The sequence below is a fragment of the Scyliorhinus torazame genome, chromosome 29 (genome assembly GCF_047496885.1).
Source record: "Scyliorhinus torazame isolate Kashiwa2021f chromosome 29, sScyTor2.1, whole genome shotgun sequence".
NCBI lineage: Eukaryota > Metazoa > Chordata > Chondrichthyes > Carcharhiniformes > Scyliorhinidae > Scyliorhinus > Scyliorhinus torazame.
In genome coordinates, this window is record NC_092735.1 from 34,628,048 (window position 1) to 34,655,529 (window position 27,482).

At 49.7% G+C, this 27,482-nt stretch overlaps 1 protein-coding gene across 3 annotated transcripts in view; it reads right to left on the reverse strand.

Moving 5' to 3' along the window:
• Window positions 1–4,104: 4,104 nt before the first annotated feature.
• Window positions 4,105–27,482, reverse strand: part of scaf1 (SR-related CTD-associated factor 1) — a 40,267-nt gene continuing 16,889 nt past the window's right edge. The window contains exons 3-12 of one of the 3 annotated variants that reach the window (XM_072492397.1): window positions 26,821–26,945; window positions 25,278–25,353; window positions 23,598–23,725; window positions 23,048–23,184; window positions 20,996–21,129; window positions 15,523–19,617; window positions 13,507–13,580; window positions 10,561–10,824; window positions 9,430–9,558; window positions 4,105–7,058 (exon numbers count right to left, since the gene is read on the reverse strand). In XM_072492397.1, coding sequence (XP_072348498.1) covers window positions 6,876–7,058; window positions 9,430–9,558; window positions 10,561–10,824; window positions 13,507–13,580; window positions 15,523–19,617; window positions 20,996–21,129; window positions 23,048–23,184; window positions 23,598–23,725; window positions 25,278–25,353; window positions 26,821–26,945 — 5,345 coding nt within the window. In that variant the 3' untranslated portion in view covers window positions 4,105–6,875. Of the gene's footprint in view, window positions 7,059–9,429; window positions 9,559–10,560; window positions 10,825–13,506; window positions 13,581–15,522; window positions 19,618–20,995; window positions 21,133–23,047; window positions 23,185–23,597; window positions 23,726–25,277; window positions 25,354–26,820; window positions 26,946–27,482 lie in introns of all 3 variants that reach the window. The other 2 variants (XM_072492396.1, XM_072492398.1) reach the window with 2 other exon arrangements.

Consider the following 27,482-nt stretch of genomic DNA (forward strand, 5'->3'; position numbering starts at 1 on the left):
GCGCCGTCTCTCTCTCCACTGGCGCTGTCAGACCTGCTGATATCGTCCGGCATTTTCTGTTTTTGTCTCAGATTCCAGCATCTGCAGCAATTTGCTTTTATCTTTTGTTCTGCGGGTGTTGTTTCAACTTGGAAAATTAACCGCACGAAAAGTTTTTTCACATGTTGCATTGCCGTGCAAACATAATCCACGATGAAAGTTTTGAAGCTAGCCTGCTCCCACTGTTGGTGTCATGATGAAGGGCCGCCCTGCACTGGGGACACCCCCACAGGTTATACGGTCATAGAATCTACAGTGCTGCAGGAGGCCATTCGGCCCATCGAGTCTGCACCAACCCTCCAAAAGAACACCCCACTCAAGCCCAGGCCTCCACCCTATCCTCGTAACCCAGTCACCCCACCTAGCCTTTTTTGGACACTAAGGGCAATTTAGCGTGGCCAATCCACCTAACCTGCACATCTTTAGACTGTGGGAGGAAACCGGAGCACCCGGAGGAAACCCACGCACACACGGGGAGAACGTGCAGACTCCGCACAGGCAGTGACCCAAGCCGGGAATCGAACCTGGGACCCTGGAGCTGTGAAGCAACTGTGCCAACCACTATGCTCCCGTGCTGCCCAATTGATCTCTCTGCATCGCTTCCAACAATTTGATCACCCCCCGACCCCATGGTGAGCCATTGGATCGCACTGGATGTTGGTTTAAACACGGCTAAATTTCACTGTGGTCTGCAGACAGGTCCTCCGACTGATAACTTGGTTTGTTCCGAGTCACCTTCCCGTTTCAGCAGATTCTTCCGTTCCTTCCTCCCCCACTTGTTTCACTATTTACTTCCAACCACTCCCTGCAGTAGAGTTCCATATCCTCGCCACTCTCTCGGTAAACAAGCGACTTGAGTTCCAAATTGATTTTTAAAAAAAATTTGTTGTGTGCCACCGTTTTATTGCCCAGCCCTAAATGCCCTTGTGAGGGCAGATAAGAGTCAACCACATTGCTGTGGATCTGGATCTGGAGTCACGTGTAGGCCAGACCAGGTAAGGGCGGCAGATTTCCTTCCCTAAGTGAGCCAGATGGGTTTCTACGACAGTGGTGATCATTAGACTTTTAATTCCACATTTGTTTTATTGAATTCAATTTTCACCATTGGCAGTGGTGGGATTCGAACCTGGGCCCCCAGAACATTACTCTGGGTCTCTGGTTTACTAGTCCAGTCACAATACCACTATGCCGCCGCCTCCCCGATTTATGAGTGACTTTCAGGTTTACTAACTTTGGACTACGAGAGGGGTCTTGTGGCAAGGTCGGTAGCATCCCTACCACTGGGCCAGAAGCTCTGGGTTCGAATCCCACTTCAGGACTCGATGATCATGGAATTCATAACGTGGCCAACAGGTTGAATATCAACCTGTATATCCTTCTGATTTGGCAAGAGTGGAAGAGTTTCCTGGCCAGCCAGGTAACGGCGAACCACTGCAGTACTTTGCCAAGCAAAACCATCGAACCAATCCAATTACCAGCACTTGTCCCATACCTTTGAATGTGACGGTGCTTCAAGTGCAATTTCATTCCGCTAGAAATGCCCGATCGCCTTTTCTTTAAATTTTATTTTAAATTGCAAAGTCGTTTGAAACTAGGAGAGGTTGGAAATGTTAGAAATGTTCTCCTTGGACCAGAGTGGTTGATGATGGGGGTGGGGGGGGGGGGGGTTTGATCGCTGCCGTCCGGCCAGTGAGTCAATAAATAAACGTAGATTTTTTTAAAAGATCGAGAAATGAGGAGATCTGGAATCTTCCACCTGAAAAGGTGATGCTCTAATTTTCAAAGGGAGTGAAGACAGCAGGCGGAGGATGAGGAGTTAACAAGGGTTACAGACTAAAAGCTGGAGTGTGGGACGAAGCTGAGCAGCTCTTCCAAAGAGCCAACACCAAGTATAATGGGCTGATTGGCCTCCTTCAGTGCTGTAGGTTTCCAGGATTCTACGAAACAGATTGGAACTGTAGCTTTGTAAACAGATTGGAACTGTAGCTTTGTAGAGTACATTTCTCTCAAGAGGTTTGGGTGGGGGTGGCAAGTGGTGAGGCAAGACAATACAAATCTGTGTCACTCGAACACCGACAGGTCACATAGCAGCCGTATCGAAGGTCATCTAAGGCTGTGCCTACCTGTCTGTCTCTGGGCCTTTCTTCGAATCTTTCACACCATAGTGAGCAATCAGCCTTGCTTTTCTCACCTCCGACATTGCCACTTCCACCCACAAGGGTGGATTTGTTCCACAGGCCGTCAACTCAATCGCCCACCAGGATCCATCGACCCAATAGAATCCCGACAGTGCAGAAGGTGGTCATTCGGCCCATCGAGTCTGCAAAGACCCTCCGAAAGAGTACCCTACCTAGGCCTACTCCCCAGCCCTATCACGCTCAACTGTTGAACACTAAGGAGCAATTTATCATGGACAATCCACCTAACCTGCACATTTTTGGACTGTGGGAGGAAACCGGAGCACCCGGAGGAAACCCACGCCACAGGGGAGAACGTGCAGGCTCCGCAATCACCCAAGGCCAGGATTGAACCCCGGTTCCTGGCACTGAGGCAGCACTGCGTTTTAAGTTTTTTCCAATTAAGGGACAGTTTGGCGTGGCCAATCCACCTGCCCTGCAAATCTTTGGGTTGTGGGGGTGAGACCCACGTAGACAGGGGGAGAATGTGCAAACGCCACACGGACAGTGACCCAGGGCCAGGATCGAACCCGTGCCCTCAGCGCCATAGGCAGCAGTGCTAACCACTGTGTTGCCCTTGGCAGCAGTGCTAACCCTATCCCGCTGCCCCCGGTAACAGTATGTGGACGGAGCATTAACTCGTGCTGGGCAAGAGGTCAAAGCCATTGCTCTCAATTTATGAAATAAAACCCAGTTTCATTCTCGTTGCTAAGGCTCCTGAGGTCCTGGCTGTTCATGTGGATGTGGCTGTAGTTACTCCTCTGTGAGAAGTGACCTGGGCAGCTGTCCCCACCTCGTGCTCGGAGGCTGCTTTGGTTTCTTTGTTTGCAAACCAGGTGTTTTTTTCCCCATCTGGTTCTTTTCAAAGGCGAATTACCAGGTAGTCAGTCAGCTGATAGAAGCCATTCCCTACAGCAGAACTCTCTTCACCCTGTGGATGCACCTACACCACATGGACTGCAGCGGGTCAAGGAGTCAGCTCACCACCACCACCGTCGCAAGGGGCAATTAGGGATGGGCAATAAATGCTGGCCTAGCCAGCGACACTGACATCCCCCCAGATTGTGTGCACGCACAGCTATAGGAATGCTCGAGGTAGACGGGTGGCACTAAAGAAGATATGGGGGAAATCCAAGTTTTAAAGTTCCTAGATGACGCGGAGGAATCCTTTCCGCCACAGACCAAGTGCTACACACACAATGACGAGGTATGAAGCTCTCTCTCCCGCCCTCTTTGTCAATGTGCCACATTAAAGGCTGGTGCATGGACTCAGGGACACATATTTAAGGTTTTGGGGAAAAGAGAGACAAGAAGAAAACCAGCTTTTACACACCAAAGTGGAATGACCCGGAACACGTTGCTCACGAGGGCGGTGGAAGAAGCGAGGGTCGATGATTTGGAACGGAGATTGGATGAGGTAACGCTGCAGGGTTTCGGGGATAGAACAGGGGGGGGGGGGGGGGGGGGGGGGGGGGGGGGTGGGGGGGGTGGGGGGGGGGGGGGGGGGGGGGGAGAACATGGGACTTACTGGCCTGCCCCCTCAGAGAGCTAGCATGCACCTGATGAGCCTAATGTCCTTCTCGTGCGCTGGAGTGACTCACCTGAAAGCCCATGAGCCCGTCTCCTTCAGCTGACTCCCCAGACAGCGGCACCTCTTCACGTGGCACCAGGTAGTCGCAGGGTGAGGCTACATGAATGGTGGGGGGGGGGGGCAGCCCTTCCTGCATCGCACACACACCTTTCAGCAGGTGGCCACTGGATGAAAGTAGGAAACCCCCGTGTTCACATCCCCCGCCAGCCCCCTCGCCCTCACAGGGAACCAAAAACAAGATGGATGCCGTCACCTGCCTCCTGTCCCGTTTTTCTTCGAAAGAGACGAGAACTTGCGCTCTGTAACAATCGGATTTTTATTTGTACAATATTCTCAATAACAGGCAGATAAATACAATATTAGCACGGCTGATGGAGCACAGGGGCTAGTCACATAAACTGACCCCCCCCCCCCACAACCCAGTGATAACAGGCCCGTTAGCATTTCCGTTCTGGGTGGGCAGGGCTGTACAATTGGGATTCACTTTGCTTTCGGACAGGGATGCAAACTACCACAATGATTTCATTTTGATTTCAGACAGAGCCATGCCCCTCGAAGGGCGTCGCTCTTTTCAAAACTTTGGTTTCCTTTCCTTGGCACCTGACCACTGTTTCGGTACCCGGTCGACCCAACTCAGCACCATCGCTGCTTTCCCCCAGCCCCGTCCCCCGGTGAGTGAACTTCGGCAAGGATGTTGCGATTTTCTGAGGTTGTCGGTCACGTTGGCGGGAGGAGGCAGCGGGACACACAGGAAGAGCAACAGTTTAAAACTCAGCATACAAATCTATCTCCTCTCGCTCAGCAAATCCTAACAGCGGGTGTGTTCCTCATCTCAGCTGTGCTAATACTGTTAACAGTTTGCTTTTTATTCAGGGTGGGAGGTGCAGAAACACTAGGGCGGGGACCTCAACTGCGAATATAAACAGCCCAGATAAATTAGTTGTTTTACAAAACAGTTGTCCAATTTTCTTGAGGCAGTGAGCTCATTTTCTTTTTTTTTCAAACTTAAAAATTGTTTTTAATGAGATACTGTAATTTGACAAGAGGGACCCTATCGCCTCCTTTAAAATGTGCATTCTTTATTATCTAGTTTTTAAAAAGGCCAGCAAAACCCCAAATATCAATATATATATACTTCTTGGGTCAGTGAAACCTACCTTGGCTCCACACACACTCGCATCCATCAAACAAACACCTTTCAATGCATACACACTGGCAAATCCATCCGGAAATATAGACAACATCAAACAATTGTCACGAGGCTGGGAACACAGTGCTCTCATCACACCGAGACTCTCATACCGCCCTCCCCAAATCCATCCCCCCCTCCCCTCCTTGAATTGACAGTACATACAAGACACATCCCCCCCCCCCCCCCCAACTTAAATCTTAAACCCATCCCCCTATCACGACGCCAGTATTGGCATAAAGCAGGTCACACATACAAGCCAACTGGACTTCTTTGTACCATTGAGCTAGAGACTCTTCCTGTGTACAAACAGAAGCAAATTACAGCAACAAACGGGAGTCACGTGTGGCAATTCGGCTATGGGGGGGGAGCGCAACTGATTGGGGGGCACAACAGGCAAGTTGCCCGAGTTAGTCAAGCATTCTATAACATGATTGGCAGCGGATTGAGGGGACTGGGAGGTGGGACTGGGCAGCCGATGGTACGTGGTTACTGACTAAAAAGCACAAAATTAAAACAGCAGAAAACATTGTCTGATTCCTCCCTACCACCCCCCAAAAAAAAATAAGAGAGGAGGCGTTTACCCGCAACCGACTGCCTGAACTTACAATAAAACATCTTTGGGGGGGGGGGAGGGGGGGCAAACTTGAAAAATAAAGTTTTGTTGGAAAAACAGGTTCCAGGAACAGAGAAAATCGAAGGCATTCTTTCAGGACGATTTTCAATAGTGATCCCCAATACCATTGTGGTTGCTTTGGGGCACAGAACTCGACAGAGTCTCTAAGCAAGTCTCAGCAGTCCCTTCCGAGGCCTTGTGCACTTAACGCTCATAAATGGTTCTGCGAGAGTGGGGGGGGGGGGAGACGAAAAACGAGCGTGAGGCAGGGGTTGCAGAGAGATGGGTGGCGTGGAGGGGAAAAGGGTGGGGTGGGGTGCTATAACAAAGTAGACACGTGTGATTAGGAGGTCCCAGCCCGCAATATAGAATAAAACAGTCCTTCCCTTCTCTGAGGAACCAGCACTAACTTTACAACATTGATTTGCAGTGGATGGGTGTTTGGCATCGAGAGCCATCAGGTGGATGGTGAAACATTGATATAAAAAGGAGAACGTGCCCAGTGGCGGAAATCTTGGGACACAGGCCATCAGTACAATCCCTATCCCGTCCCTAATTAAAATGCGCAAATTAAAATACTTTAAATCGACTCTCCTCTGCCGTTTTTTCCCCCCAATGTTAAACTATACACACATATATATATATATATATTTTTTTTTTTAAAAAGAGTAAAGAACAGCATAGACATTGACAGGAAAAATCATTCCTCTCTCTGACACATTGCCTTCTCTCAGAACAGGCGACCGTGTAATATCGTTTATTACCATTTAAAAGACAGTGCGGCTGTACGGAATTCACGGACCTACAAAATAAAAACTCCATGCATGAAGAAAATGGGAGGGAGGGAGGGAAGGAGAAAGAGAAAAAAAAAACAAAAAAATCAACAGGACACAAGAGGAAATGAGAAAGCTTTGCCAGTGGCTCCTATCTTATATACAGCGATCAGGAGATACAGTAAACAGAGTTTAAAAGGTTCTTCCCCCCCCCCCCCCCCCCCCCCATTACTTTCCAAGAATATTCTGTTCCCCCAACTCCCCCCCCCTCTCAGCATTTCATTAAAAGTGTCCCAGATTTCTTGCATCCAATTCAGGATCATCAGGCCCTGCCACAGTGAGATAAACCCCAGGAACGTCAGAATGACTGTCTCAAGTTTTCTTTTCTTAAAAAAAAAAGTCTTCACACTTATTAAAATGAAAATAAAAGGAGAGGTGCGCAAAATTATTGAACTCTGGTAAATGATAAAAACTGTCTCTCATTTCCCGTTTACGTCTGTGCCGACGCTTTTCCGTGTTTTTCTAACTTCCCGGCCTCCTTCCCGTTGCTCTGGCGGCCGCCTTCCTCCGGTTTCTTGCCGTGCCGCCGCGCGTACTTGTATTTCTCCACGTAAGCTTTCACCAGGTTGGCAACTTTGACAGGGTTGATTTCGCCACTTTTGCTGTGGCAGATCTGTGGAGGAGAGAGGTGACAAGAGTTTGGATCAGGTATGCAGCCAGACCTGGCCAACACTCAAGACTTGGGCTGATAGGTGGCAAGTAACATTCAGGCCACCCGCCAGTGTCCAGCTCAGTATCTGGTCAGTGGTAACCCCCCCAGGACGTCTGATAGAGAGGGATTCAGTGATGGTAAATAAATCAGCTACACTGTTCCACATAAAATGGTATCACCAGTACATTAGGATCAAAGCACTGTGGAGATTAAGTGGAAAATTACACTCGGGGTAAAAGGTTTCAAATTTGTATCAAGGCACTTGTGTATTCTTCTCAATCCATCACGCCAAGTGCTCCCAGTTGCACAACTGAGTCACAAAGAGCAAGAATCTCTCGGCTTGATTTGCAGCCAGTGTTATGTTAGCTGGGACAGTTGTAAGTGATCGCAAGTGGTTTTGGTCCCTGGGGTTAAGCAAAGGAGAGAAAAGTCAGCTTGGACTCCTACTGGATCTTTTGAGAAACTGCACATTTGACAAGCACTGGATGTGAATCATAGAATTTTTACAGTGCAGAAGGAGGCCATTCGGCCCATCGAGTCTGCACCGGCCCTCTTGGAAAGAGCACCCTGCTTAAGCCCACACCTCCACCCTATCCCCGTAACCCCACCTAACCTTTTTGGACACCAAGGGCAATTGAGAATGGCTAATCTACCTAACCTGCACGTCTTTGGACAGTGGGAGGAAACCGGAGCACCCGGAGGAAACCCACGCAGACACGGGGAGAGGGTGCAAACTCCCCACAGACAGTGGCCCAAGCCAGGAATCTAACCTGGGACCCTGGAGTTGTGAAGATGCAGTGTTACCCACTGTACTACCATACATGTGACTCTGTGATGCTTGAAGGAGTGGAAGAGGCCTTGTGACCCTCACTCAACGGCCACTTGCAGCCAAAGGTGGATTTTGTGTATTGAAGAGATCCTGGAGTCCGGGGAACTGAACCCCAGCAACAGGCAGCCCCTTTCTTGACCCGAGTAAACAGACAGCAAGACAAGTGGCCCATTAGAAACTAGAGTCCGACTGTGGCACGGTGGGGCAGCGGGTAGCACTGCTGTCTCACGGCGTCGAGGACCCGGGTTTCGATCCCATTCTCCCAGTTTGCATTCTCCCAGTGTCTGCGAGGGTCTCACTCCCACAAACCAAAGATGCGGAGTGTGGTGAACTCAGCCTAATGCATCACACAAGCTTGCCATCCTCCCATTGATTCTGACTACATCTCCCGCTGCCTCAGGAAGGCAGACAGCATTATCAGAGACCTGTTCCTCCCAGGCATTGCCCTCTTCCAGACCCTTCCATCAGGCAGAAGATACAGAAGTCTGAAGACCCACATATCCAGACATAGGAACAGCTTCTTCCCCACAGCTACTAGACTCCTCAACGACTCTCCCTCGGACTGATCTGTTCCCTGTAAGAACACTATTCACGACGCCCGACACTGCTCTTGCTCCTGTATTGTTTGTTTGGCCTTGTTCCGCACTGTAACCAATCACTATTTGTCGATGTACTCTGTCAATTATTCTTTTGTCTACTATGTAGCACAAGTGGATAGCACTGTGGCTTCACAGCGCCAGGGTCCCAGGTTCGATTCCCGGCTTGGGTCACTGTCTGTGCGGAGTCTGCACGTTCTCCCCGTGTCTGTGTGGGTTTCCGCCAGGTGCTCCGGTTTCCTCCCACAGTCCAAAGATGTGCAGGTTAGGTGGATTGGCCATGATAAATTGCCCTTAGTGACCAAAAAAGGTTAGGAGGGGTTATTGGGTTACGGGGATAGGGTGGAAGTGAGGGTTTAAGTGGGTCGGTGCAGACCCGATGGGCCGAATGGCCTCCTTCTGCACAGTATGTTCTATGTTCGGACTGTGTACGTTTCCTTGGCCGCAGAAAAATACTTTTCACTGTGCTTCAGTACATGTGACAATAAATATCAATCAATCAATGTGCAGGGTAGGTGGATTGGCCACGATAAATTGCCCCTTAAAAATAAAACTAGAGTCCGACAAACCAACTACTTTAATTTCAAGAAAAGCTTTTGTCTTGCACCCATCAGGACACTTTGCAACAATACCAGTATAAAGGGAGAACAATTCATACTGTATGAGAAGAGTGTGCATTCTCGCGATATGTCTTAATGGCTGCAAGACAAAACGCATGTTTCTTCTTTCAGCAACACCCAAGTTTTGCACGGCCAAATGACAACTTCAATTCCATCACTTCAACCGCGAGGATGAGAATGAACGCAAATGACACATTTTGGATTCAGCCGGGGAAGGATGTCATATCTCACACAACTTTGCATTGCTCCGCAAAACGGTTAACTTGTGAAAGGTGGGAGGCGATTACCTTATGCACAGCTTTGCGGAGAATATCTTTGTAATCGTCCTTGTTGATCTCCTTTCTCTGATAGAAGGGTTTGATGGCCAGTTTCACCTCCTCCACTGCCCGCTCCTGTGTGTGCAGCTTCTTCAAGTACTGCGAGCAAAGGGCCAACCAACAGGATCAGTGTACACCCTCTCGCAATGGAACACCCTGCCTGGTCCCCCCAAAGAGCTCGGCCCAAATTGGGAAACCCTTTGGGCTTGAGCACAGGCTGGTTAAGCATTTGACGACTATAATATATATATTTCTACACTCTTCAGCCCCAGATCGGTTTAAAGAGTCATTGTTGGGAGGGAAAAAGGGGGGCGGGATAGAGAGTGGGAGAGAATAGGGAATAAAGAAAGCAAGAGCGAGGTGGGGGAGAGAGAACGAGGGGGAAAAAAAAGCAAATTGGGCTTGTATTCTGTGGAGGTTAGGAGAACGAGAGGTGATCACATTGAAATGTATGAAGTTCTTACGGGGGTTTGCCAGGATGGACGACGTGGGGCTGTTTCCCCTGGCTGGAGGGCCTAAATCTCAGGGTCACAGTCCCAGGGTAAGGTGGCAGCCATTGAGGACCTAGCCAAAAGAAATCTCTTCACTTGGGAGGTTATGAATGGTTGGAGTTCTCTACCCCAAGGACGGTGAGGATGCTCAGTACTCGAAAATACTCAAGACTGGAAATCAAGAGATATCGGGATGGGGTGTGATAAAAGAGTTGAAGTTGATAATCAGCCAATTATATTTAATAGTGGAGTAGCTCGAGGGACACAACCTACCCCTCTTGCTATTTCATATGCTCTTATGAACCGTTGGCTCATGCGGTGCTGGTAATTGCGCACATATGTAGGGGGTAATTCAGTGCGTCTGGTGAAGGTCACGCGGCTTCTCGTGAAATTGTGCACAAATCATTTTTGTTGTACTCCCAAATCTCTTTGGGCGTGAGAAGTACCTGGAGTTGAATGTACGGGGTTGTCTAGAAGATGGGATGAGCATCGACCATCTCCCCTCTCCCTTCTTTTTGTACGTGTGGATCAAAAGAAGGGATTAGATAGGATTCTCCCAGTGAGCGATGAACCTGGGGCATTTAGCTGGGAGGTCATTCGAGAGGCTTACCCTGTCGCTGTCCATATTGCCATCGGTGCTGGTGGCCCCTTCCATCTTGGCAGTCTCCGTGTTCTCCAACATGCTGTACAGCTTCCCGGAGCTGGTGGCTGGGGGCTGGACGGTGGATCCTGACAGTGCGGGCGGTCCTGCTGAGCAGCCCAACATCGACAAGGAGCCCTGGCGTAGAAACTTGGGTGTGGGCTGGCTGGCAGGGAGGTGGGCAGAGAGACGGGCCGTCATGGACGGTGCTGGGGGCTTAGTCTGGCTGAGAATCTGTAGAGTAACAGATCAGTTATCAAGCATTGGCGTGTGCTTTGTATTTTATTAACGTTTCTTCAACGTGAGAAATCAGATTGCAATATCACAACATTCGGTGCCTTCACAAGACAGGTTATAGAATCACACAGCACAGGAGGCCATTGAACCCAGTTTGTGCTGGCTTTCAACGTAGTATCCAAAGACGTGCCGGTTAGGTGGATTGGCCATGCTAAATTGCCCTTAGTGTCCAAAAAAAAAGTTTAAGAGGGATTATTGGGTTAAGGGGATAAGGTTGAAGTGAGGGCTTACTTCAGTGCAGACTTGATGGGCTGAATGGCCTCCTTCTGCACTGTATGTTCTATCTAATTAGTTCCATCCAGCCGTGCTCTTTCCCCATAAATTTAACATCAATACAGAAACTAAAATTTCACATCAATGTGTTTCAAAGTCGTGTAACTATACCGCTTGCGTGACGCTCTTAATACATCATAGAATTTACAGGGCAGAAGAGGCCAATCGGCCCATTGAATCTGCACCGGCCCTTGGAAAGAGCACCCCACCTAAGCCCACACCTCCACCCTAATCCCAGCAACCCCCCTAACATTTTTTGGATACTAAGGGCAATTTAGCATATCCAATCTACCAAACCTGCACATCTTTGGACTGCAGAAGGAAACCGGCGCACCCGGAGGAAACCCACGCCGACACGGGGAGAACGTGCAGACTCCGCACAGACAGTCACCCAAGCCGGGAATCGAACCTGGGACCCTGGAGCTGTGACGCAACTGTGCTGCCCCCTCTGGTGTCGCTCTGCAGCATTAGATGCACTGAAATGCAGGGACACATACAGAAAGTCAGACACCAACACCCAGAATACCCGCAGCACGGTACAGTTGACGTTTGAGATGGACAAGGGAAAAGATGACCTGCAAATGGCGTTTTTTGGGATTGGAGCAAGGCAGATTGCAGGGGCTCTGACGCAAGTTCTTAATTCCTCTCTGGTCACGGGGGAAGTACCAGAGGACGGGGGAAGTACCAGAGGACTGGTGAACAGCTAATATTGTTCCACTTGTCGAGAATGGTGGTAGAGATAAACCAGGGAATTACAGGCAGGTGAGTCTCACGTCAGTGGTAGGGAAACTATTGGAGAAGATTTTGAAGGAGAGAATTCACTTCCACTTGGAAAGGCATGGGTTGATCAGGGACAGTCAGCATATGGCTTTGTCAGAGGGAGGTCATGCCTAACCAGTCTGATAGACTTTTTTCATAAAGTGGCCGAGTGGGTGGATGAAGGAAGTGCAGTTTATATGGATTTTAACAAAGTCTTTGACAAGGTCCAACATGGGAGACTGAAAAGGCTGAAGCACGTGGAAGTCAAGGAAACGTGCCGAGAAGGATCCCAAACTGGCTCAGTAATAGGACACGAAGGGTGGTTGTAGAAGGCTGTTTGTGTAACTGGATGCCAGTGCCCAGTGGCATAACGCAGATATATATTTTATATACATATATAATATATATATTGAAGAAGACGGTGGTAGGTTACAGGAAGATAGAGATGGGTTGGTCAGATGGGCAGAGCAGTGGCAGATGTTGTTTAACCCCAACAAGTGCAAGAACTAGAAGAAGAAACAGGACAAGGGAGGATGTAATGAATGGCTGGACATTAGGAAGCTCAAGGAACAGATGGATCTTGGGGTACTTGTTCACAGATCCCGGAGGACGGTGAATAGGGTAGTTAAGAAGGCATAGAATATAAGAGCAGGGAGGTTATGTTGGAACTGCACAGAACGTTGGTTAGGCCACAGCTGGAGGACTGTGCGCAGTTCTGGTCACCTCACGAGAGGAAGTGATTGCACTGGAGGGGGGGGCAGAGGAGATTCACCAGGATGTTGCCTGGGGTGGAACATCTGAGCTACAAGGAGAGACTGGATAGGCTTGGATTGTTTTCCTTAGAGCAGAGAAGGCTGATGGGGGGATATGATTGAGGTGTATAAGATTATGAGGGCCTAGAGCAGGGTAAATAGAAAGCAGCTGTTTCCCTTGGTTGAGGAGTCAATCACAAGGGGGCATAGTTTTAGGGTGAGGGATGGGAGTTTCTGAGGGGATTTGAGAAAAAAATCTTTTCACTCAGAGGGTGTTGAGAATCTGGAATGCGCGGCCGGGGAAGGTAGTGGAGGCTGGAGACCTCACAACCTTTAAAAAGCACTTGGATGAACTCTTGAAACACCAACACATTCACGGATATGGAAAAGTGGGATTGGCGTTAGATATGGGGTAGTTATTGTCAGTGCAGACTCGATGGGTCGAAGGGGCTTTTCTGCACTGTACAATTGTATGGCGTCTGACTACCTGGAAGGGCAAACAGAACTAACTGCTACAGGGCAGCACGGTGGCGCAGTGGGTTAGCACTGCTGTCTCACTGCGCCGGGGTCCCAGGTTCAATCCCGGCTCTGGGTCACTGTCCGTGTGGAGTTTGCACATTCTCCCCGTGTTTGCGTGGGTTTCGCCCCCACAACCCAAAGGTGTGCTGTGTAGGTAGGTTGGCCACACTAAAATTGTCCCTTAATTGGAAAAAACGAATTGGATACTCTAAATTTATTTTTTAAAAAGAACTGGCCGCTACTATACTGGGTGGCGGACAATAAGAATTCGGAGCCAAATATCATTTTAGCCATGAGTCGACGTTGGCGACAATACCTGAGTGATCGCTTGAATAGAATCTTGGGCCTTTGCTCGGTTGGCTTCCTCCATCTTGAACAGCAGTGCAGTAACTTCAAATCGAAACATAAAGGACATGTTCAAAATTATATTCGCAAAGCACAAACACAAGTCTCAGGGCTCCGTAACCAGCAGGTGCCCTGATATGTACAGAGGCAAGAGCCAATATGCAACTGTAGCGCACCTTTTCCTTTCCCCTCCCCCCCCCTATCCTCGAGTTCCCATTGGGGTGGCACTGAGCAAAGAGCAGGTAGGATATCCTTGGCTCAAAGGGTGTTCGGATAAATACTTTGAAAAATGAATTAGAGGAAAGTGCAGGGGAAGCGGGACCAAGTGGATGATTCTACCCAACAGCCAGCACAAACACGATGGGTGGAATGGCCTCCAGAGCTGTATCGTTCTATTATTCTGAAAAATAAGGAAGAGGTTGCCCACACTTTTCCGGTGTTTAGGGAGACGGGCAGCTGGAAGGACGAGATGCTGCAGCGGCGGGCGTTGGATGGGGCCTCGCAAACTGGACACGCGTCCGCGGGCGTTCCAGATTTGCCCAACGCACCTTGACTTTTCAAAATCAGGAGGTTTATTGCCGCACACTTCACACCCCCCCCCCCCCCCCCAACAAAAGGGGGGCTTTCTCCTCTAGACTCAATCTTGAATTTGTGACATTGAATGATGGACCATTCGGTCCATCGTGTCTGTCGTCTTGTTGAAAGACCTATCCTCATTTGGCCCTCTCCCCAGCTATAGGATCTTGAAATAGGAAGGGCAATCTTTTAAAAAAAAAAAAAAAAATTTGAACATTCAATGGAATTGTTTCGCCCTCGTCATGGGTAACGTCAGGTGACCTGCAAACACAAAGATAGGCATCAATGACCCAGAAGTGATGTGTCATGAGCTATTGGCAGAATGAGCTGGTTTTGGGGAGTGAAATTACCCAGTTGTGAGGCACCCCATTGACAAGAGCCCACTTCAAACTCTTGAGGTCAACAGGCTTTCAATTAAGGGAAGACTGCTCCTGCCCAGAGCTCTACCTGACCAGGGAGAGGTGGGAGTCATTCAGCATAGGCAAGAACACTCAACAGGTATTGGCCAAGGCCACAGGGCCCACCTCGATGGCCTCTTGGCCACGTATACTGTTTGAGCCCTTTCACGTACGGCTTTCAATGTTTTGCACTGCCATTGAAATCAGACATTCAGATGACAACATGTGTGCAATAGTTGGCAAGGTGCAAATGATGGCGTTTCCCTCCTCACTGCCAGGAGTAACTAACATGTTATATGTTGTTCAAAGTCCCTGCAATGGCTGTGAGTAATCACAGCTCTGATATTCAACCAGCGGAGCAGTTTAGCTCACTTGGCTAGACAGCTCGTTAGTGATGTAGAACAAGGGGGACAGGGATTCTGTCCCCGCCCTCTCAACCAGGTTCCTCGCCTGAGGTGCGGTGACCCTCGGGTTAAATCACCACCAGTCGGCTCTCCCCCTCTCAAAGGGGAAAGCAGCCCATGGTCATCTGGGACTGTGGAGACTTCACCGTACCCACTCAACTAAATCTTGGTAGGAGGGACAGACAGGAGTGGGCGGACTGACCTCCCTGCTCTTTATTACAGGGAATAAGGAAATCACTCCTTATTCCCTGCAGGCAATGATCGGGATTCAGCTCGAGTAGCGCAATGAAACTTTACGTAAGGAATGCCACTCGGGTGGAGGCATTTGCTGCTGCCTTTAGCAGTCAAATCTCATCCAACCCTGAAATAATATCTTGGGGGGGGGGGGGGGGGGGGGGGGGAGAAACTCTGACCATAAACACACTTCCATTCCTAACACTGGACTGACTTGGACAATGAAATGTAGAATGTAGCCAGGAAGAGTTGCATAACCGATCTAATCAGCGGGATATTTCCCAACCACTGTTTAGCTCAGTATTGTGTGATACATGGCAAAAGACAGAACTTAATTGGGCCTCCCCACCAAGACGGTGCCAGGACGCGACTTACGTGCTAACATTCCTCCCCCGGTTTGGAGGTCCCATGCCAATGGTTTGCTCGCCGCTCTTGGTTTGTCTCCGTTGACCTTCGAAGTGTCGCTGTGCTCGTGATAGTCCTTCTGTTGCTGCGGAGGGGGCGGGGGCTGGTGTTGTGGGGGCTCCTTTGGCACGAAGGCAGCCTCCAGAGCCTGAGGGGCGCTCTCGGAGATCTGGGAGAGCGGGGACAGCCCCAGCTCCACCGCGTCCTTTACTGGGCTCGGGAGGTTGCCCTTGTCGTCGGACTTCTCCGACGAAGACCATGAAAGCTCTTCCTTGATCCTGAACGGACTGGAATCTTTGCTGCTGCTGCTGCTGCTGCTGCTGCTACTGCTGTCACTGTCGGTCTCCACTTTCTTTAGAGCCAGTTTAGGCTTGGCTTCCTTCTTCTTCTTCCCGGAGGCCTTCGCCTTGCCGCCGACCACTTTAGCTTTCTTGGCTGCCGAGCGGGGTTTCGGCAGGGTCTTCCCCTTCGGTGCCCGCGGTGGGATGGCTTTGGTGTCCGAGCTGTCGGCTCGATGCCGGCTGGGTTTTAAGTCGTGGATCTTGTCCTCTGTTTTCATGAATGGGGACCTGCTCTCTCTATCGCGACTGAATTTCACGCCAATCAGACCTCCCCCTTTCCCGCGATCGTCCTTCATGGAGGCAGCACAGCTCACCCCGTCACGGATTAGAACTGCTACCTTGGACTGAAGTTTGACTTTCCTCGGCACCTGTTGCTTGCTCTCCTTGGGCACCGACTTTACCTTTTTATCAGATTGGCCACTGATCAAATGCTCTTTTCCCTTCTTCTCTGCCTTCAAGCTATCCACTCCCGTCGCCCCCTTCGGTCCCTCGGCCAGCTTTTTCCTTCGTTTCTCCTTGCCGGACTTCTCATCTGGGTGAGCTCTCTTTCGGTCCTTGACTTTGACCAGCTTCGAGCCAGGGTCTCCTGCTCGGTGGCTTTTCTCGTGGCCGCTTCGCCTCTCGTTCTTGCTCACTTGGCCCTTCCCAGGAACCCTGCCCTCCTGCATGTGGTCCCCAGGCTCTACGTCAGAGAAACTGTTCTCAAAACCCAACTCGTCGGAGTCGTATAAGGCTTCCTGGTTTGGAGACAGGGCGGCCACCTCCATGGAATCTTCGTGGTCTTCTAAGGACTCACCTGGATTCACAGTAATGGTTCTTGTAATTGAGCGAGCTTTAATTAAGATATCGTCATCATTCAGGTCTTGAATCGAAGGGGGGACCACTATCCTGCTGTCCCGTCTCCCTTTTACAGTCTTCTCATGTTTCTTTTCGCTCACAGGGTTCCTCTCTCTACTCTTGTCCTTCTCTTTCTCATTACCTTCCTTTGACCTTCTAGGAGACGGGCTGAGTGGCCGCTTCTCCCTCTGTGACCGCTCTTTAGATCTCGACCTCGAGTGCCTTCGCCGTTTCGCTGCTTCCAGTTCCCGATGTTTTTCCTTCTTGCGCCTTTCCTTCCTCGACTTGCTGCTCGACCGGGAACGCCGGAATGACCCGCTCTCTTTTGCCTGGGGAGCCCGGTTTTTCCACATCTCAGCAGAGGCTCTCATGGACCCCATGGCAGATATGCTGGTGCTGTTGGATGGCGACCACGACCTAGATCTTCGGTGCTCTCTGGAGTGAGTACGGGACCGAGATACCTTATGGCGCGATCTGGAACTCGACCTCCTTCGCTCCCAGGATCTGCTCCTGGATCTGGACTTTTTGCGATGGATTCGCAATCGGCTTCTGGACGTGGATCTTTTATGCTCCCGTGACTGGGACCTGGATCGTTTTCGCTCTTTCGACCGGGCCTTTTTGTGCTCCCTCTTGCGTTTTTTCCGGCTGCGGGAACTGGACTCTGAATGTGACCCAGACTGGGTCTTGGACTCTGCGGGTGACCTGGAGTGCTTCACATACTTATCCCTCTGCTGGTTTGGCACCTTTCTTCTGAGATCCACTTTCTTCCGCCCCCCGTCCGTCGGGTTCTCGCCCAAGTCGATCTGCAGCGTTCCTTCGTCGGAATCAGCGTGGAGGGAGATAAAATCGTCCCCCTCGATTCCTCTCAGACGCTCGAAAATTCTGCCCCGACTGCGAAAGGTCCGAGCGGGGCTGAAGTTCTCTTCGTCTTGCTGCACGATCTCGCCTTCCTCAATTTCAGAATCTTCGTATTTACGCCCGTCCTCGGGCCACTTGGAAACATTCACCGTGAAAACGAGGTTGTCTTTTCTCTCCACGGTACGGTGCGATTTGTGATGGTACCTGGAGGCTGAAGCTGGCTTGCTTTTGTGCTCTGCCTTGGAGTGAACTTTGGCTTCGGATTTGTCTTTCCGAACCACTTCAGCTCTCGACCGCTGCCTTGATGTCGACTTCGATATGATGCGGCTACTTGAACTAGCCTTTGCCTTTAGCCGACTTTGGGATTCCAGAGCTTCCACGGGCTCAGAGATGGTTCTTTCAGAGTTCTTCTGATGCCGGGCTACACTTTTCAAATTTGCACCCGTCTCTGGTTTACTTGTTTCCGCGGGCCCGGAGATGACCTTTGCACCCAGACCAGGATCTTTTGCTTGTTCACTTTTCCAACGGTCTCCCTCCTGCAAGGAGCAGACCAAGACTTCTTTCTGAGTAGACTTCAATGACAGTTTCAATGCCTCCCTCTCTATATGGACCTTACGATCAGGGCTGGGCATTAAGCCATAATCGATCCCAGCTGGTGATAATACCGGTTCCTCCTCCTCTTCGAGTATTGCATCGGCAGTTCCCTCTCTAGCCAGTTCATTTTGGGATTGATTATCAGTTTCCGAGTCAACGGATTCAGTCTCCTGTTGAGAGATTGAGTCAAGCTGAACATCGATCTGCAGTTTAGAGTCACTTTCAAATTCATTTTCGATTGCGGAGCTCAACCCTTGTGCAAAGCCTGTCTGAGATTCAGGTTCCAAATCTCTGTATTCTGGAGAGCTGTAGAGGTCGGGTTCTAGGCTGGATTTGACCATGTTGGCACAGTCAATCTGCAATTCCATGTCTGACAACACACAGGCTGTTGGTTCCGGTGACTGATCTTCCTCGTACTCAGGGCTCATACAATCCTCTTCCTCAGTCAGTCCCGCGTCACTAACAATCTTCAGCTCCCCTTCTGAATCATCTCCCAATAAACTCAAATTGTTAGAGCTGGCAATAGAACCAGTGGGATCAAAAGGATCATATTTCTCCTCCTCGTCCTCCTCCTCGGGTTCCTCCTCACCGTCATCCAATTCAGTCCTGTCTTTTGGAGAAAGGTCACCACCCATGAACTCTCCATTGATGTTCTCCTCGTCGGTGGGACTGAATGGGTCATAGGTATCAGGTCCCAATCGACCGCCAGAACAAGTAATCCGATTTGTAACATTCTGCTGGCAGGAGACAGAGCTGGATTCAGCCTTTTCTGGGCACGTCTGAGACACGCTTGATGAACTTGGCTGGTTCCCTGAGTTGGAGCACCCACCCCCGTTCAATGGTCTTTGTTGACCATTTGAGATACCGCTACCGTTCCCCAGGACCACGCCCCAATTGGCTCCTTCAGTGGGATGCAAGCCCCGTGTATCGCCCACTAGCCTTTTTAAGGGCGAATCTGCTGACTCTCTCTGATCGGTGTGTGGATTCACAATTACACCAAGCCCGTTGCCTCTCTGAGAGAGACGCCTGAGCTCCACGTCCAATGGATCCAGTTTTCTCTTCAATGCCAAGTCTCTGTCTGGGGAGAAAACTGGTGCTCCGAAGTCTTTAGTCACTGGCTTACCACCCATCTCTGTCCTTAGCTCTGTGTTTCTCGTTCTAGAGGCCCCCAGTGTTTCAGTGCCCTCCAGATTGCCCATGTTCCTCAGCAAGCCTCGTCTCAAACAGTCCAAGGTTACTGGTGACAACAGGTATGGATCCAATAAACCCAATCCACGGTTTGTCTTTTTAACGCCATGGGACGCTGCAGATTGGTTTCCATTATCTCTTATGCTGGACAGTCCACCACTGCATAAGCGATCTCTGTAAGGTAAAGCTTCTCCCAAGATGCTGCCAAATGGTACCCTCGGTGGTGAAGGTGGAAGACCAGCAGACACTGCAAGGGGAAACAGAGAAAATGTAATACCAAATCACAAATGGCTCACTTTAAGTCAGATCATTACTTACGCGCAATCCCGCCCCCCTCTAATTCTCTTCTGAAGAGTCTGATTTCTACTTGTTTACAACTGCATATTTACTGTCCAGTCCCTTAACCAAGTGGCTAGACTTCATACATGAACCGTCGCAGTGAACAAAGCTTTTGGACCATGGAGAACACTCGAGCCGTGCGTAATTCTATCCTCACGAGATACTCCTGGATTCACGAGGGAGTAACCTATCTAACACAGGGACTCTGAAGCCAATTGAAACACTGATTGCGCACCTTAGCTTAAAAACAGCCAACTCTGTGGAGACCGGGAATTGAACGAGGTCTTTCCGGAGGAGTACAGCTTAACATCAGAGGTGATCCGACTTATGGGCGGCGTGGTAGCATAGTGGTTAGCACTGTTGCTTTACAGCGCCAGGGACCCAGGCTTGATTATCGGCTTGGGTCACTGTCAGTGCAGAGTCTGTTATTCTCCCAGTGTCTGCGGGGTTTCCTCCGGGTGCTCCGGTTTCCTCCCACAAGTTCCGAAAGACGTGCTTGTTAGGTGAATTGGACATTCTGGATTCTCCCTGGAACAGGCACCGGAGTGTGGCGACTAGGGAATTGTCACAGTACCTTAATTGCAGTGTTAGTGTAAGCCTACTTTTGACGCTAATAAAGATTATTACTACTTCTGGTATATTATTAAAAAGGGGAATAATATTGAATATATTGCTTTTTATGTACATTCCCACAACAACCATATGCTTCACTCGAATGCTCCTGCACAGAAACTAGCCTTTACATACACTGACAATAATGGTTCTGTGGAGCCTTTTATTTACTGAGGGTAGTCTTCAGCATATAAACTCAAAATTGACAAGACGATACTGTGTGTGGTGAGAGGCGAGGAATGACGTAGAGAACCATGGCATGGCTGAGGCGAATAGCACAGATGCCCTCAAGGGGAAGCTAGACAAATACATAAGGGAGAAAGGATTAGAAGACATGCTAGTCTGAGATGAAATAGACTGGGGGAAGAGGTCTGCGAGGAACATTACCACCAGCCTGGACCAGTTGGGCCGTACGGTGTGTGCTGTTAGTTCCACGTATTGTAATTCTGAACACCTCCCATGCCGGTATTACAGTGCAGCAATTCATTCACCAAATGCTTAACAGCCACATTCATAACTTGACAGTAACGCATGACTGGCGCAGCACGCCTGGCAGATCTACCGGAAAGGTAACACAGTGCGGCAACTCAAGAGTGACCCAAAAAAACGGCAGGCGTCACTCCTCCAGAGTTGGCGCCTTCAGGGGTGAGGAAGGGAACAAAGTATTTCCCCACCTGACTTTTTGTATCGCCAGGCTCGATCTTTCTTCAAAGTAAACCCCTGGTGACGTACAACACGGATGCCAAGACTGGAGATGCCGTCTTCTTGCAAGTCGCTTGCGGCCTCGGAGTTTTCTGGCTCCAACCTGCTACTTGGAAAGACACCGACGCAGAGGTTAAAGAAACGGAACTCGCTGAACTACCGCAGCCAAACAGTAACAAATACCATCAACTTATCTGACAAATACATCCGCAGTGGACGAGCTCCAATCTAGCATCATGTTGTCTGCTGAAAAACAATGGATGTAATTTCCTTAACGGTGGAGTGGATTAGGCAATATCCAGTGCAGAATAGGACAGAGGTTCCGGGCACTTGAATAGAGATGGGAGAATGCCATTCCGTCCCGCAGCTATACTCTGCCACACCAGGTCGTCGCTGATCTGTACTTTTTTCTAAATTTAGAGTACCCAATTCATTTTTTTCCAATTAAGGGGCAATTTAGCGTGGCCAATCCACCTACCCTGCACATCTTTGGGCTGTGGGGGCGAAACCCACGCTAACACGGGGAGAATGTGCAACCTCCACACGGACAGTGACCCAGAGCCGGGATCGAACCTGGGACCTCAGCGCCGTGACGCTGTAATGCTAACCGCTGCGCCACCCTGCTGCCCACTGATCTGTACTTTAATGCTACCTACCAAGCGAGGTTCCAAAAAGCTCAACACACTGGCCTAAAAATTGATCGATTCCAGTTTTGACATTTTCAACTGACGGCATCGACAGCTCTTTGAGGGGCAGATTCCTCCCCCCCTACCCCGCCCTTTTGCATGAAGAGGTGCTTCCTGATAGCCTTCCGAAACGGCATGGCACTGATTTGAAAGTTCTAAAAGTTAGTTCTGGGTTCTCCCACCAGAGGAAATAATTTCTCTCTATCTAAACCTCTCGACGGTCTAACCGTCGCACACACTGAAGTGACAGATTTTCATTTCTCTCACTAGCTAATCCAAAGTACGGGTCCCTGTCATGAAGTAGGGGCATGTTTTGTGTTCAATTCCTCCATGGATTGTTCCCCCTCACGATCTTTATTATCTTTTTCCAGCACAACAACCCTTGAGGTAACCGTGCTCCTCTAATTCTGGCCTCTGACGCGCCCTCAATTTGGCAGCCGTACCTTCAGCTGCCTTTTTACAGCATTTTGCTTACCCTTCCTCCTCCTCCAAGGTGCATCTTAAACCTACCTCTTCCATCTGCCGTAGTGGGACATTTTACTATGTTGAAGGTGCTGTATGCAAATGCAGGCAGCTGCAGCGCACTGGGTAGCTTGCTCGCGTCCGAGTCGCAAGATTGTGGGTTCAAGACCTCGCTCGAGAGAGAGACCTCAGCACAAAACCAACGCCAACTCTCCCAGCCCATTCCCGAGTGAGTACTGCACTGCCGTTTTCACAAGGGACATTAAATTGTTCTCCCAGGTGGACAAAATGACCCCAGGCCCACCGGCCACCTAAAGGTACAGCTGCCAATTATTCCTCCCAACTGAAAATTCAGAAGGAATGGCCGGGTCGTTACCTCACCGCTGTTTGTGGGACCTTGCACTGTATGAACTGTCTACCTTTAACCCCCCCCCCCCCCCCCCTTCATTACAATGACCACACTCGACAAGTGCTTTTGTGACCGTGAAATACTTTGGAACATCTTGGAAGTTCTGAAAGGCACTCGGCAAACGCAAGTTCTTCCTTCCTTAGTTGAACAAACCCAAGACACAGAAAACGCTGGAAAAAGTCAAGCAGGTCTGGCAGCTTCTGTGGCGAGAAGAACAGAGTTAATGTTGTGAGTCAGTATGACTCTTCAGCCATACGAACTCGAAGCGTTAACTCTGTTTCACTCTCCACAGACGCTGCCAGGCCCGCTGAGTTTATCCAGCATTTTCTGTTTTTATTTCAGGTTTCCAGTATCAGTGGTACTTTGCTTTTATTTAAGCCTAAAATATATTTATGTGCAAGTGAAGGGGGCGGGGAGGGCAGCAGCATGTAACTCAGCAATAAAGAGAGAAGAAAAGTTATCCTTACAAGTAAGAGGCCCCAAGATGCGCAACCGGCTCAGGCTCTGGATTTAATCGTGTTCGGAAAGTGGCTCCATACGTGGATCCGATATGCTGCAGCACGCTGGTGAGATGGGATAGTAAAACAGACACCACTTCCTTCTCCTTCAAAGGAACAAGAACAATAAAGAGCACAGGAGGTCAATCTATGGAACAGGCTCAGGCGATGGCGGAACAGAGACGATGATTCATTCAAACGCATTAAATAACAATCCCTAGAAACTACATTTTTGGGGGATCCTGCTTGTGAATAACTGCGTGAATAATGCACAGGGAGTGGAGCTCAGGAGGAACAGGTGACTTTGGATCTGTGGTTAGCAAAGCTCCCCACCTCATGTCTGGGTCTGTTGTTAGACTCATTGATAATCACTGTGATTAATCAATAACTCCATTATCACCGTAACAAGTGACTATCAGATTGAGCGAAGGCGAAAGGGACGGAACTCGGTTGAGCAATTCCTATGTTTCTAGGACGTGACGCGAGATTCATCACCGAGCGGTCTGTTCAGAAACCTTACCGGATTCCCACTTCCAGCTGTACCGTGAAGACTGGCCACTGCTATGTCTGGTGAGTTCCTGGTGATGGCATTTGATCCCGCTGGCGCGCACGCCTTCCTCCTCCTGATCTGTTTCTGCTTTCTAGAGTCTAGGGAAAGAGGAATAGAATCATAGAATTTACAGTGCTGAAGGAGGCCATTCAGCCCATCGAATCTGCACCGGCCCTTGGAAAGAGCACCCTACCCAAGCCCACACCTCCACCCCATCCCCATAACCCCACTTTACCTTTTTGGACACTAAAGGCAATTTAGCATGGCCAATCCATCTAACCTGCACATCTTTGGACTGTGGGAGCAAACCGGAGCACCCGGAGGAAACCCACGCAGACACGGGGAGAACGCGCAGATTCCGCACAGACAGTGACCCAAGCCGGGAATCAAACCTGGGACCCTGGAGCTGTGAAGCAACTGTGCTAACCACCATGCTGCCCCAAATAAGAGCCACACATAAAATCAAGGTAGGAGGGCATTCGGCCCATTTAGTCTGTGCTGGCAAGAGCTGCTCTTTTGCCGTAGCCCAACACATTGTTCCTCTGCAGGCAGAAATCTTCTTTTGAAAGTTATTAATAAATCCGCTTCCGCCACCCTTTCAGGTCATCATACCCCACCAATGAAATACACAAGGGCAATCTCTCAAATGACCTCCGCACTGCTCAATAAAGATTCACATTTCGGTCTGTAACATCAATTGGACGTCTGGTTTTATTCCAGCTGCAGGACACAAGTTTTGCTGTATACTGTGGGCCTGCGTGGTGGAGCTTGACCGCGTGTGCATATATCCCGCGCTTCTATGCAAGTGTGGACACTGTCAACCTTTAGGGAACCAACACCACTGCTTTGCTGTTACCTGGACTTCATTGGAGAATAATGGTCGGAGTGGGACATATTCACACAATGTTGACTTGCCAGCACCCAGCAGTACAAATGCAGACATTGCCCTCTCATACCAACATGGTGGGAGTGAGCACAAACCAGACATTGGTAAGGGCAGAGCAATTAGGGATAGATAATAAATGCTGGCCGTGCTAGCGACAGTCACGTCTCGCTATCTATCAAATAAGAGAAAAGCAGCAGGTGCAAACTGAGATGACGAGTAAGTATTTACACATAATGTGGACGATAAATTAAAACGTACAGGTTTCCCCGACGTCACACAGGTGCCGACATCCACCTCAATCGATAATGAATTACATTAGTTTTGTTATTGCTGCTTCACTTACCTGTCAGCTGTGTCTCCCACCAGACAAAACTTTGTAAATTGCAGATCCCCGACTTATTCTGCCGCCTCACTCACACACACACTGCAGGAATCTAACTTCACAGAGGAGCAAGAAGTGGCCGTTCAGCCTCTCAAGCCCGTCCCACCATTTTAACAGATCATGGCTGATCCCTACGTCAATTCCGTTTCCTTTTGTGTTCCCATGTAACAAAAATCCCAGTATTTGAAAATGTCGATTGATCCATCATCCAGAGTTTTCTGTGCGGCAGAGTACCAGCTTTCGGCCACCCTCTGACTGTTTTCACTCCGAAGGGCTTAGCTCAAATAACTAAAATACTGGTAACCCGCTAGATCTGGTCACAGGTGTGGATGTTAATTGCCTTCGCACGCACTCGCGCGCGCTCATGAAAAATGAAACGTACCTCGCTGACAAGTCTTCACACAGTCGTTCGGTTTTCGGGTGGACGCATTCAAACCTTTTAAGTGCTGCAGGGTGTTCTGTGAAACAAACAAATCAAGAGTTTTTGTTCAATGCAGGAGGGTGTTATAGAATAAGCTGCTTTATGGCACACGGTGGCACAGCGGTTAGCACTGCTGCCACACAACGCCGAGGACCCGGGTTCGATCCCGGCCCCGGATCACTGTCCGTGTGCAGTTTGCACATTCTCCCCGTGTCTGCGTGGGTCTCACCCCCCACAACCCAAAGATGTGCAGGGTAGGTGGATTGGCCACGCTAAATTTCCCCTTAATTGGAAAAAAAATAATAATTGGGTACTCTAAATTTATTTTAAAAACAATCAGCTGTTTTGAGGTTGACGAGAACTCAGTAGGTGACATTCCACACTCTGTGACAGTGCTCTGCCGTCCCTCTCACCTCCATCCCAACACCACTTCACAATATAATAGCTACTTTAAATACAGCTATGTTACCATTGCTGGCAACACAAGATGTTATGTTAGTTACTGGGTTACAATGTCAGGCGTCAGTAGCTCAGAGTCCCACTCTCACCTGAGCCACAAAGTTGCGGTGCTCAAAGTCTAGTGGGCGGACAGGTCAGTACTGAGGGAGTGCCGCACTGTCAGAGCGTCAGTACTGAGGGAGTGCCGCACTGTCAGAGGGTCAGTACTGAGGGAGTGCCGCACTGTCAGAGGGTCAGTACTGAGGGAGTGCCGCACTGTCAGAGGGTCAGTACTGAGGGAGTGCCGCACTGTCAGAGGGTCAGTACTGAGGGAGTGCCGCACTGTCAGAGGGTCAGTACTGAGGGAGTGCCGCACTGTCAGAGGGTCAGTACTGAGGGAGTGCCGCACTGTCAGAGGGTCAGTACTGAGTGAGTGCTGCACTGTCAGAGGGTCAGTACTGAGGGAGTGCTGCACTGTCAGAGGGTCAGTACTGAGGGAGTGCCGCACTGTCAGAGGGTCAGTGCTGAGGGAGTGCTGCACTGTCAGTGGCTCAGTACTGAGGGAGTGCTGCACTGTCAGAGGTACTGTCTTTCAGAGGAGATTTGAAAACGAGACCTCCATCTGCCCTATCAAGTGGATTTAAAAGACCCCATGGTATTTTGATATTCATCCTTCAATTAACCCCCAAAACAGATCACCTGGTCACTGTCACACTGCTATTTGAAGGAGTTTGCCATGTGCAAATTGGCTAATGTGTTTCCTGCACCGCTAAGTCACTGCACTGGCTGCAAAGTGCTTGGCACATTGAGGTTGTGAAAGACAAAGCAGATCCCACAAACAGCATTGAGATAAGTTGTTTCCCTGATGTTAGTTGAGGTTAAAGCATTGGCTGGAACCCTGGGACGCACATCTCCAACATTTCTTTGAAGTCGTGCCACAGGGGACCCAATTTAACCTCCTGAGCGGAGAACGGTTCAACCGATCAGACCTAAACTGGCCAACCGAGATAGCAGGAGGGTCTCTGTCCTCGGCCTGCTGCACAACACTGGCAGAGATAAACGTTACCTTGACTTGCTGTGCACACGGCGAGGTGCTGCTGCAGTTAGCCTGCGTTGAAGTGTTGCACTCGGCCCATTTATTGCGCGGGCTCCGCCGCAGTGGCTGTAGGATCAGCCGTACCGGCTCAGCACCTGCAGCACACGGGAACAAGGCCGCATTTGTAAATAACATTCAGCAGAACGGAAGCGCGGCAATGATTACCTTGCAACAACTACTAAAGAGATGGTCCAGCTTTCTCGATTCTGTTCAAAACAGGTCGAAGAACACATTTCTGGTACATAGAGGAAAATAGGGAAGCAAAAGGTACTGTGGGCAGTTCTGGTACCACACCTTAGGAAGGACATATTACTCTGGGGGGAATACAGCCTGGGTTTACTAGAACGATAGCTGAACCCCGTTGTTCAAACTTCAAATTTAAAAGATTATTAACAATAATAATCTTTATTTATTTTATCAGGGCGGCACGGTGGCTCGATTCGCTGCTTGGGTCACTGTCTGTGCGGAGTCTGCACGTTCTCCCCGTGTCTGCGTGAGTTTCCTCCGGGTGCTCCGGTTTCCTCCCACAAGTGCCGAAAGACGTGCTTGTTCGGTGAATTGGACATTCTGAATTCTCCCTCTGTGTACCCGAACAGGCGGTGGAATGCGGCGACTAGGGGATTTTCACAGTA